General features: G+C 39.4%; 1 protein-coding gene across 3 annotated transcripts in view; it reads left to right on the forward strand.

Moving 5' to 3' along the window:
* Positions 1 to 1,596: 1,596 nt before the first annotated feature.
* Positions 1,597 to 12,804, forward strand: part of LOC104601345 (bifunctional nitrilase/nitrile hydratase NIT4B-like) — a 51,563-nt gene continuing 40,355 nt past the window's right edge. For all 3 annotated transcript variants that reach the window (XM_088898405.1, XM_010264629.3, XM_019198425.2), the window contains exon 1: positions 1,597 to 2,277. In XM_088898405.1, coding sequence (XP_088754531.1) covers positions 1,785 to 2,277 — 493 coding nt within the window. In that variant the 5' untranslated portion in view covers positions 1,597 to 1,784. The remainder of the gene's footprint in view (positions 2,278 to 12,804) is intronic.

Below are 12,804 nucleotides of genomic sequence, written 5' to 3' on the forward strand. Positions count from 1 at the left end.
TGTTTTTTGTTCTCTAAATTATTGACACATGTCTCTCTCTCCCTTCTCTTCTTTATTCTCTCTTTTCTCCCACCTCTCTTTGTTTGAAAAATTATAAAAATGCCACATATAAGACAAACCTCTCTATATAATTGTCTCTATAATATTCAAAAATTACAACAATGCCACATATAAGACAAATCTCCTTATATAATTGATTCAATGGCATTTGAAAATTATAATAGTGCCACATACAATTATTTACAATTATGACATTCTATAAATAAAATGCCATTCCTCTTCTTCCTCAACTCTCTCTCTCTCTCTCCTATTCTGTATCTCAACTTTTATTTATTCATTTATTTATTTTATTATTATTATCTAAACATTTATTTATTTAATAAATTAAATGAATTATTAATTTGAATAAAATAAATATGTAGAATAAAAAAGATGTGACATTAATTTCAATAAACATTTATTTATTTATTTTACTAAATTGTTTATTTATTTAGAAATAATTTACTAACAAATTGTTCTCTCCCCTTGAGCCCAATATTTTGTGTTGTCAACGGATCCAGTCTAGTTCAAGATAGCCTATACCAGTCCCATCCCAATAGACATTTATTTATTTAAGAAAAACTAGGACTGAACCAATGGGTTGGGTCTATCTTGATGGAGCTAAATTGATTGAACACAATTATAACGGTTTTGGTTCAATGATTTTGTCTTGATTAATTATTGTATTGATTTTCATTCTTACTTGTCCATAATTGATTCAGGTACGGAACCAAACATTTTATGAAATATATAATTTTTTATCTTGTTTTTTATTATGTTTCATGTTTCAAATAGTAAATTTGATAAATAATAAATAAGATAATATTAATTAAAAATGTTTAATTTATTAACATAAAAATAAATTAGTATTATTTTGACTACTGTTTTCAATATAATGAGGTCTATGATTTAATCCCAATTAAATAATCGGTTTAAGACTGATTCTATGTAATTGTTTATTATTCATAATAATATAATTATAGTTATTTTATTTTTAAAAATATAACCTAATTTATTATTGTATCTTCAAATAAGCATAAAAAATTGTATCTCGAAATGCCAATTTTAAATTTTGCCCATGCGAAACCCCCCGTGAATTCAGAACCGAATTGATTGGTTACCAGTTACCACTTAAAACGGTTGATTGATTTTCCGGTATCGTGTATTTCCGGCATCATAGTTGAACCTTTGTTTTTCAAGCTTAGCCGGTTAAACCGATAACCTAAAACTTTCTGAATTCTGATTACATATGTCCGGTCGGGGTCTGACCGTCTGACAGGGTCACTGGTTGATTGATAGGCTCTAGGCTCTAGAGTCTAGACTAATCAACGTTACGTCAGAATCCAATTATTGATCTGAATCGTCACATTACAACACGTGCCAAGAATCAACAACTAATCTAAAGCCGTTGAAGTCGCATCTGAGAAATCAACTATTTTTTGGACCTTCCATGTGACAATATACATCTTTTTTTCTCCATCTAACGTGGATCGCTCAGGCGTGGCCCACTGAGCGACGTCTAGAACTGGGCCAATATAGCCCATTATCTCCAGACTTCAAAAAGTACAAACCGCGAGAGGTTTCTGTTCTTTCTCCTGAGAAAAGGCAGCACCTAATTCCTTCAGTGACAACTCGCCAATTTCTGCAGGCTTAAGTGCTTTACTACTCGGAAAAGGAAAACCCAGAGAATCTCTCCCCAACAAATCTCCCCACATTCACGAGCACTTCAATGCACAGTCACGACGATGGATATACAGAGAGAGACAGACGGAGATGAGGTTCAGAACACCGAGAAGAGGAAACTCCGACGGCCCACCATGACCCGAGACCGCCATGTCAAATTCCAGGGACGTGATCGGAGGGTCAGGCTTCCGGCCACTTGTGCTCCCGGTATATTTCGCCTGACCCAGGAACTCGGTCTCAAAACGGCTGGCGAAACGATTCTGTGGCTCTTGGAACAGGTTCGGCCTGACCTCGTTGTCCCTAAAGGTGTTTCGTCCAAGAAAGCTTCTTGGGAAAACTCGGCCGACGTTTTGGTTGCCGAACCCATGAATATTGCCCTACCTCAAGATGATGAAAGTGGGGGTTTTATTGAGTCTGCACCGGTTTCCGACAGCAGCGAGCCGGTGGTGGTCGCCAGTGAAGCCGACGGAATGTCTGATCACTCCGGTCCCCGGACCGTTCGAGCCACTGTTGTACAGGCCTCAACTGTCTTCTACGACACTCCGGCGACTCTGGGTACCTCTATTTTTGGTTCTCTGCTTTTTGCGTTTGCTGGACTTTCCTTGAATTTCTTCGTGTTATTTTTGAGAGGCTTATTTGTAAAATTCAGCTGGGTTTGTTTTTAATTTGCAAAAGGAAGCCTTTCTTAAATGTATCTTGATACAATTGTGAGGGGGAGTGTATGGAGAATTTGGTTTCTTGAAGAACAGATGTCTGTGAGATGTTGCAGAAACTGCATTGTCAGAGGAAGTTGTAGAGAAATCACAAACAATAATAACCTGGTTTGGTGGTTCCAACGAGATGGTACAAGAAATTTAGAAAAAGATTTTTCAAATAAATCATTTATTTCAAAAACGATTCTGCGTATTAACATCCGCAAATTGGCTTCCATCCCAAAATCTATTCTCAAGAATAATCTTACTCACCCCATCAAATTCTCTTAATCCCAACATCTGATCAAGGAAAGATGTTTGCAAATTAGCAATTGAGGACATAATACAGTGCTATTTTGTTTTTACACCCCAACGAACTTACAGTGGGTTGACATTCCACATAGACATAGTCTTAACATGGGATCCTTCTGCAGTTACTGGCCCTGATGTTAAAAAACAAGTGCGTTTTTTAGTGATAACAGGTGAGATTACATTAACAAAAGAGTGTGGGATGAGTGACTGGACAAAAAGAAGCCTGTCCATCCTAAGCTGTGCAACTGCATATATATTGTCTCTATCATCTATGGAATTGAAGGCCCACCATACATTTCTGTCCCGTTGCCCCCCAACCTGGGTAGTTCATCAACAATCTCATTTCTTCCCATTGAAGCTCATCACAGCGTATGGGTACTGGATCTTGGGAGAAAAATATCTCAATTATCATAGTCTCCATGGCCCTCTCCTAATCCTTTGGCCCACCTGACAGCCTTTGCTAAGACACCTATCAATTATCAAAAGAGATGGTGGATTTCCACTGATCTCCTTTTGGATCAAGAAGGGGAGCCATCACCTCTTCTTTTTGTGAGTCTGCTTTTTCAATTGCTCCACTGTACACCTACATTGTGTTTCCTTCTCCATCTTCCAGTGCTCCAACCCAAGAAGAGCCTGGGTTACCGAGTGAACTGCCATCAAACCTCACAGTAAGATCTTCTCATATCAATTTCCCAGGCTGAACAATTTTTTTTCCTGAATAATGAGGACTTGCAAGCGTCTATTGCCATGCCCTATGGATGCAGATGGTTGATGGTCTCACTTCTTCTGTGACACACATCCCATATACTTGCATGTCGCACTCTCTTTAGACGATGAACTATTAGAATGCTATTGATGCCCATGCAATTATTTAAGTCCTTGGAGGTACCAAGTTGCTCTGTATAAATTCAAACTGAGTTGCTTTAACTTGGCCTTGGTAATGCTATTGTAGAAAGACCTAAATGGAAATTTGTCCCTTGAGAGCTCTTTCCATCAGTCATCGGGAACATCCCCACCATTTCTTTTTCCAAGTGTCTTAGAAAATTGTTCTGCTTCTCAACCTCCCTATCATGCAGTTTTTTTTATCAGCCCTGTCATGCAGTGGTTTGCTAAACAAGAAAAGATCTTATCCAGTTGAATTTAAGCAAGTCTTTTCCATCTCAACTTGAATCAACTCAACAAAGCCTCCTATACATAGGGTCAGCTGGCCAAAATCCTAATCAACGGTGCCCTTCACTCTTCGTCTCTTCCTAAAATTCCTTGTTGAACTCTGTATTTCCTGTTAAAGTAGCAGCTCTATGCATGATTGAGGTTGCTCTAAATCTGATTTGGATTTAGACTAGGTCCTAGTGTCTTGTCGTGGAAAAGCATGGTTGTGATAACCTTCAGTAGAATTAGTTTATGCCAGTTGGAGTCCTAATTTCGTTTTATGCAAACTAGAAACAGAGTAGCATCATTGCTTAATTTGTGAGAGAAATTGAGCTACTGGACTAAGAACTGGTTCAAATAAGAAGTCAAAGATCACATTCACAGGATTCATCAAAAAAAAAAAGGACACATTCACAGGATGCCTCAGCAGCTCAGCAGTTTGGTCACCTAGAATGACAGTACATCTCAAAATACCTTATTGTTTCCTATTATTCTTTTTTTATTCTTTCCAATCCAATCCATTATGTTTGCAATGACAATACCTCAGAAATTCTTCTGACACAAGGAATTGAAGGTTATTGCCCCACTAAGATAGGTGCTTTTTGTTGGGTGGAGAGGAGTTTGCTATAAAGCGTATGGAATTGGAAAAAAGGAGCATGTTAAATCAGACATGTTGAGCAAAAATCAGGTTTTGTGGTCTGATCATGATTCTGGGGATGAAGAATCTGAGAGTGCTTGGGATTTGTTCCAATTTGGATATCTTGGATTGTCTTCAGTTGTTATGGTGTTTGGTGTTTCTATTGAAGAAGTGGGTTGTATGTTCTGTACTTTCATTTCTGCTTTTGTTTGTACATAGTTGATGTATTTTCATTCGTTTGATTTTGAAGGAGTTGGGATTAAAGATTGGTGTAGAGCGGGTTGTTTGGATTATGTCATTTGGCTGTGATTGAGTAGTATTTGAATTTTTTAGGTTGTTTTGGGTTGGCTGTTGGTGCCGGGGCCATAAAGCTTGTATACCTTTTTTTTTTATTTATATAGTTTTATTTTTGCTAAAAAAAGGTTCTTGATACCTATATTTACACTGAGCATACTGCTTGTTTAGCCAGACACTGTAGTAACTAACTGTCTCATTTATATTTAATCAATACATACTATAATTTGTTGACTCCCTAAAGTAGGTGCTTTTTGCTAGGATGCAGTTCATTGGGAAATTATTATTTTTGAGATGCTTCATAGGAAAAATGATTCATCTCTCTCTCAATCTCCATGGCTATTTGATTCCTCAAAGGAAAAGTAACATTGGTGATCGGCTCCACACACTTGTTGTCTCTGCCTCATCAGTGGGAAGACTAGTATCCACTTTTATTTACACAGTTTTGTATCTCAGGTTTGGAAATTATTTCTCCGGTATTTTCCAATATCCAGTTTTATGTTTCATCAGCATGAGCATGACTTCCTAAAGGGATGGCATGCTAGTCGTGAATTCTCCGAACCTAGGAGAAGGCTTTTCAGAGATACCTATCTCATGCATTTTGTGGGTATTCCATGGAAAGGAATGTAATAAAAAAGAGTATCAGGTAGTGGCTGAACTGATGGCCATGAGTTATCCATTAGGTGCAAGCAAGCACTAGCAAGAAGAGCAATACTTGGAAAGCTATGCGGGCAATCTTCACTGGATTCCATTAATTTGTTAGATTTGATCCTGTAGTTATAGAGTGAGATTTTGGGAAGATATCTGGTGGGTGTGATAGATCAATCTGCCAACAGCTCCCTAGACTTTATGCTTTAACTGAGAACAAAAAAGAACAAAGTGACCTTGTGACTATCTCCTTCAGGATTATCATGGGATTTTGGTTTTAGAAGAGGTCTTAGGGATGTTGAAAGTGGGGGTTCCATTTAGCTGATTGATCATCTTGAACTGGTTTTTCTTTTTAGGCAAGGATAGGTCAAATCAAGAGGGTTTGGACTGTGGATTCTTTGGGTCAGTTCTCATGCAAATCTTTCCTTAAGACTTCAAACAAAAAATCCCTTATCCCCATTATCTTTCTCTATTCATGAAGCTTGGGCTGGACGTGCTCCACCAAAAACTGTAAGCATTTGTATGGGAAGCGGCTCTCAGGATTATTAGCATGTGAGACTCTTTAAAGAAAAAGAATCTTTGTGCTTATCCTCTTGTATATGTTCTTTTCCTTTCTAATGGGGTCTGTATTGAGTATTAACCATCTATTCCTTTTTCCTGCACATCTAAGGAATGGAATCATTTCTTTCTTCCTTTGGATTGAATTGATCTTATGCTTCAATTATTATGGAACTTTTTAGCAAATAGTTCTTCCATTTACACATAAAGGAAAAAAGTTCTTTGGAAATGTCTAGAGCAGTTGTGCTTTGGAGCCTTTGTGGTGAAATAATATCTGACAACAAAAATCAACATGAAGACTCAATCATTGAAAATGTCATGGTGAGGACGGTTTATTGGGTGCTGGCATGCAAAGAATTCAAAGGCCTATTGTTGGATGGTGTGCTGAGGAGACTGGGCTTTTGTATTGTATCCAGGTTCACAATGGACAACATGGTATTATTACCATATGGTCAACTCCTGAATTGGGGAAAATGATGTTGAACTTCGATGAGTGTAGCATTGACAACCCGGGATCATCAAGCGTAGGGGGTGTGATTAGAGATCATCATGGTATTATAATGATGAGTTTCACAGGTCCAGTTGGGATGGGCCAATTTGATTGTGGAAGGAAACTGTGAAGTGGAATTTGGATTAGCTGAACGCAATGGCTGTTCAGCAGGCTGTGGAACCAATGATAATGTTCCACACCAGTAATAAATTCATGGACCCCACTGTAAAAGTTGCGGGTCCCATGTATTTTATTACTGGTATGGAACATTATTATTGGTTCCACAGCCCGCTGAACAGCCATCATGTTCAGCTAATCCTTGCTTTGTGAAGTGGCCCTAAGTTGGATTGGAAAACAAAACAGGGGGCCCTTAAATACTCTGGCAAGTGATCAAAGAATCTAAATTTTTGGCGTCTATTTTGGACTGCTTGTTCCGATGGATACTTCAATTAGCTAATAGAATAGTAGATGCACTTGCAAGGAATGGTATAAATAGGGACAATTTTCTGTGCGGTATACCTAGGCCGGGTATTTATGTAATGCAATAGTTTTCTTCTCTGTACTACAAAAATAGTGCTACTGTCAGCATTTGTACTATTTTATATTGTCTTCTCTATCTCTAGTTTCTGACATTAGAGAAGTTTTCTTTTCTTCATAATTAATGCAATCATATGGCTACTAATAAACAAGAACAATGGGTCAAACACTAGAAATATTTCAAAGGGGTCATCTTTTCTTCATAAGTAATACAAAAATATGGCTCTCTAGCTAATGATCACATGATCAGCTGTCTTTGGTTGGAGGTGCATCTATAGACGGTATTGACATAATGACCTTAGAACCAGGTTGGCCATGCTGTAAGGGGATTTATTTATGATGGAGGCTTTGTCTTCGACTCAGGTAATTACACTTTCTATTTCTTTCTTTCTTTCTTTTTTTGAGAAGTAAAAATAAAACTTTAATTAAAGGAAAAAGAAAACAAAATACATCAAACTAAAAAGTGATAAGGTAACACCACACAAAACAACTGGAAAACAACCCTATCTAACCAAACTAAAAGCAAACTACTACAACAAAACTCAACGCAGATCCCTTCTATCAAACACTCAACACCAACCCCAACAGCTCCCCTCGAAGATCAAATTCAGTCCTCACCATCACAAAGTTCTTCCTGCCCTCCTTCCTCATTCCAAATTTCTCCTCCTTCCCCTACCATGGATTTTTTAAGGCTCTCTTCCTTTCTTTTCCTCTCATATTCTTTAAAAGCTCTTCTAGTAAAACTTTCTTCTCCCCCAAAAAAACGGACCCAAAGATATGCCAACCTCCACCTCTTAGTCAACAATTTTCTTCAAATCCACACTTCCATTCTTCGTCCCTTCCCCTTTTGTGTAGCACCTCCAAAGCAACCTCATCAGCTTCATTTCCTTCCATTCCTTCTCTTAAAACTACAGTCTTTTGAGACAACCCCTTGGGAGGAGATAATGAAAGGTTTTTCTCCTACCTAGGTCTTGAACTTCTTGGGTTTTCACTGTAGGGGCTTCAACATTTAAGGCTCTAAATTTTACCCCCTTTCTTCTATATAACATTTTATATTTTTTGGTCAGCCTTGCCTTAACTAATCCTTTTTTTTGTTATAATTGCAAAAAGACCTTAATAACATGCACAAAATTGGATATTTTTTTGATCAGTGAAAATAATTTGCATTAATAGATTTAAAATGATGGTTAGTACAACATGATCATAGGAAAGTTGTTCCCTATTCTTAAACCCACATTACAAACCAGCCCAAAATAATTGTTGTCTTGTTACACCCACTTTAGCCAGAGAGTTAGAAAACCCATTTGCACCTTGTTGACAAGAGCAAGAGAAGAGAGGAGAGGAGGAAGAGAGGAAGAGAGGAGAGGAGAGGCGAGAGGACTGAAAGCCCCAAAGAATACTGCAGGCATGTGCAGTAGATATTATTTATACTAGTCTAGTCGTACAACATAAAGATGGGGAAATTACAACAGTACCCTTGCGGTACTAAACCTGTGTACAATAACATCTGTCAACACTCCCCCTCAAGTTGGAGCATAGATATCAATCATGCCCAACTTGTCACAGAGATCATGATGTCTGGAATGGTTTAGCCCCTTTGTAAAGATGTCTGCAAGTTGGTTCTCAGAGCTGACATAGGGAGTACACACTTCGCCTGTGATGACTTTCTCTTTGATAAAATGCTTGTCAACTTCGATGTGTTTTGTTCTATCATGTAGCACTGGATTGGCAACAATGCTTATAGCTGCTTTGTTATCACAGAATAGAGTCATAGGTTTGTCCACTGGGAAACCCAACTCACTCAACTGATTCTTTATCCACATGCCTTCAGCTACCCCGTGGGCCATAGCACGATATTCAGCTTCAGCACTAGATGTAGCCACCACGTTTTTCTTTTTACTCCTCCATGTAACAAGGTTCCCTCCTATAAAGGTGCAGTAGCCACTAGTAGACTTTCTGTCACTTTGAGATCCAACCCAATCTACATCTGTATAAACTTCAACTTTCAAATGCCCGTGCTTTTGAAATAACAAGCCAGCGCCTGGAAACTTCTTTAAATATCGGAGGATTCTCTCTACTGCTTCAAGATGAGAGGACCTAGGTGCATGCATGAACTGACTGAGGACACCAACAACATATGCAATGTCTGGACGAGTCATAGAAAGGTATAACAATCTCCCTACAAGCCTCTGAAACTGTTTCACATCCTTGAGACGTTCACCTTGGCTGTCACCTAATTTATGTTTGGGGTCAATGGGAGAGTCAATTGGCTTCACCCCCATCTTTCCAGTGTCCTGAAGTAAATCTAGGACATATTTCCTTTGAGAAATGAAGATACCCCTCTTTGATCGGGCAACTTCAATTCCAAGGAAGTATCTGGCAGATCCTAGATCCTTCACTTCAAACTGAGTGGCAAGAAAAACCTTCAACCTCTGAATTTCATCCTTCCAGTCACCAGTAACAATTATGTCATCTACATATACAATTAAGGCAGCAATTTTACCTTCTCCTCTTTTCACAAATAGTGTGTGATTTGATTGACATTGCTTGTATCCTTTCTGCTGAACCGCAACATGGAATCTGCTGAACCAAGCTCTTGGTGATTGTTTCAGCCCGTATAAAGACTTCTTCAACTTGCACACTTTCTATTCATTGCCTTGAGCTAGAAAACCAGGGGGTTGAATCATGTAAACTTCCTCTTCAAGGTCACCATTCAAGAATGCATTCTTGATGTCAAGCTGATGTAGATTCCAATCCAGATTAGCAGCAAGAGAGATAAGAACTCTAATGGAGTTCATCTTGGCAACAGGGGCAAAAGTTTCTACATAATCAACTCCATACACTTGAGTAAACCCCTTTGCCACTAAGTGAGCTTTATACCTCTCCACCGTTCCATCTACCCTATGCTTGATAGTGAACACCCATTTACATCCAACTGGAACCTTTCCCTTAGGAAGATTAGCAAGTTCCCATGTGCCATTTTTATGAAGGGCATTAATTTCTTCCTTCATGGCATTTGTCCATTCAGGAACTGAAAGAGCTTCTGTCACATTCTTGGGGATGGGGACACTGTCAATAGAGGTAAGGAAAGCACGAAATGAGGGTGAAATGTTCTCATAGGAAACAAAGTTGGAAATGGGATGTTTAGTGGTGCACAATCTAACACCTTTCCTGTGAGCAATAGGAAGGTCAAGGTCATTAGTAGCAGAGGAATCATTTTCAATAGAATCGGGAATATCATTGGGAGCCAAGTTACCTGAGTGAGTATGATCCTACCCCGAGGAGTTTGGTGGCACTGGAGGTACAACTTCCGGATTCTCCACAGCTCTTGAATTTGGTTGGCCTTTGCGACGACGAGAAAAGACACGAAAAGCGGAGGATCAGGAAGAGAAGGGAGCTGAACCAGTTTCTCCTCATCCCTACACTCCCCCTGAGGAGAAACAGGATAAAAAGGCTCATCTTCAAAGAAAGAAACATCCATGGAGACATGGAATTTCCGAGAAACAGGATCAAAACAACGGTACCCCTTTTGAGTGAAGGAGTAACCAAGAAATATGCAAGGGATAGCACGAGAATCCAATTTCCCACCGGTGGGAGACAGATTTTGGACAAAGCACTGACAACCAAATACACGAGGAGGAATAGAAAGAAGGGGAGCCTTAGGAAAGAGAAGCTGATGTGGGGCTTTGTACTCTAACCAACGAGAGGGCATACGGTTTATGAGGTAAGTAGAACAAAGAACAACTTCAAGCCAAAAACGTTTGGGGACATTCATATGAAGTAGTAAACCCCGAGCCACTTCAAGGAGATGTTGGTTCTTCCATTCGGCCACACCATTTTGTTGTGGTGTGCGGGCACAAGAGCTCCGGTGAAGTGAATCACGCGAAGCAAAGAATTCAGTGAGATCACTATGAAAAAATTCTTTTGCATTGTTTGACTGAAAAATTTGGATTTCAGTCTGAAATTGAGTGAAGACCATCCATTGGAAATCTTGAATGATTTTGGTACTTCCTCCCTTGTTCGCATCGGATGTACTCAACTATATCTAGAATAATCATCAATGAGGGTAATGAAATACTTGTAGCCCCACTCTCAGATGGTAAAGTAACAGGGCCCCATACATCAGAATGAACAATGTGAAAGGGAGATTCAGATTTACTATTTTTTTGAAGAAAATGAGTTCTACAATGTTTACTTAACTGACACGTTTGACAAGAAAAATCAGAAACAGACATTGACTTAAACAGTTCTGGGAATACAACTTTCAAAGACTCAAAAGACAAATGACCAAGGTGACAATGCCATAAATAAACTTTACTCTTACAGGACTGACTCATAGACTCTGTAACATGAAGACCATACGTCCATCGGCTACCAATCGTCCCCTACCAATCGTCCTCCTCGAGGCCAGATCCTGAATCACACAATGAGAAGGGAAAAAAGTCACGGAGCAATTTAAGGAATTAGTAACACTACTAACAGAGAACAAATTAATGGAAAATTTTGGAACATGAAGGACATCAGAAAGGGTAAGACCAAGAGGAAGAGAGAGGGTTCCTTGACCAGCTATGGAAGTGTATGATCCATCGGCTAGTCTCACCTTGTCTCTTCCAGAAAGAAGGTGATAGGTTTGAAAGTAAGAGGAGGTACTAATCATGTGTTTTGATGCTCCAGAATCAATGTTCCATGGAGAGTCAGGGGTGTGAGAAGCAACATGGAAAGCTGTGGCAGGGTTACCTGACGTAGATGCAAATGAGGTTGAGGGAGGAGCATCTATTTGACGAATTGCTCTACCATAGAGCTCTAAATGGTCATGGAAGGAATTCATAATATCCTCCCTCGGGTCAGATCCAGTGAGATGTGTCTGAGTCACAGTAGAAATGGGGGGCTGATTCTCTCGAGTAACCATGTTGGCCATGTGGTGTTTCTTCGTACCTTGCTGTCCGGACCTCTTATTCACATCTGAACCTTGCTTCTTAGTCAGATCTTGAGCCCATTTTGGTTTCCCATGAAGATCCCAACAGGTATCTTTGGTGTGTCGGGGTTTCTGGCAATGAGTGCACCACAATTTGTCCTTATCTTCTGTTTTTTTCTGGAGATCTCCTTTCCTAGAAGAAGATCCCACACTAGTAGAGACACCCCCTTTTGCTGCCAACACAACTGCATCCCCACCAGGGCTGTTTATCAAATTCCTTCTGCTCTCTTCAGATTGTACAAGAGCATAGACTTCCTGAACTGATGGGAGATCCTTAGAGCTGAGAATCTGTACTCTGATAGATTCATACATAGGATTCAGAGCATGTAAGAAGGCAAACACTCTTTGCTGGGAGACAAGTTTCTTGTACATTTTGGCATCCTCATCACACTTCCAATCCACATTCTGGTAATGGTCCAACTCCTTCCAGACAGAAGTCAAGTCAGAGTAATATATTGATAAACATCTCTCCCTCTGTCTACAAGTAGATGATGATGCCTGCAGTTGATAAATCTTGGCATAGTGTCGCAATTCTGAATATGTAGATTTTGCCTGTTCCCAGATCTCATTTGTAGTTTCAGCCCACATGAAATTCTTCCTTATTTGAGGTTGCATGGAGACCAAGAGCCAAGACATAACCATACTGTTCTCCTGATTCCATCTATCATATTCAGCACTCCCAGAGGGTGGTTCTTTGATTCTCCCATTAATATAGCCTATCTTCCCCCTTGCAGTGATGTATAACTTGATCCCTCTTGACCACTCTAGGTAATTTAAACCATCAAGAGGG

This window comes from Nelumbo nucifera, chromosome 2, assembly GCF_055504915.1.
Source record: "Nelumbo nucifera cultivar China Antique chromosome 2, China Antique-T2T, whole genome shotgun sequence".
NCBI lineage: Eukaryota > Viridiplantae > Streptophyta > Magnoliopsida > Proteales > Nelumbonaceae > Nelumbo > Nelumbo nucifera.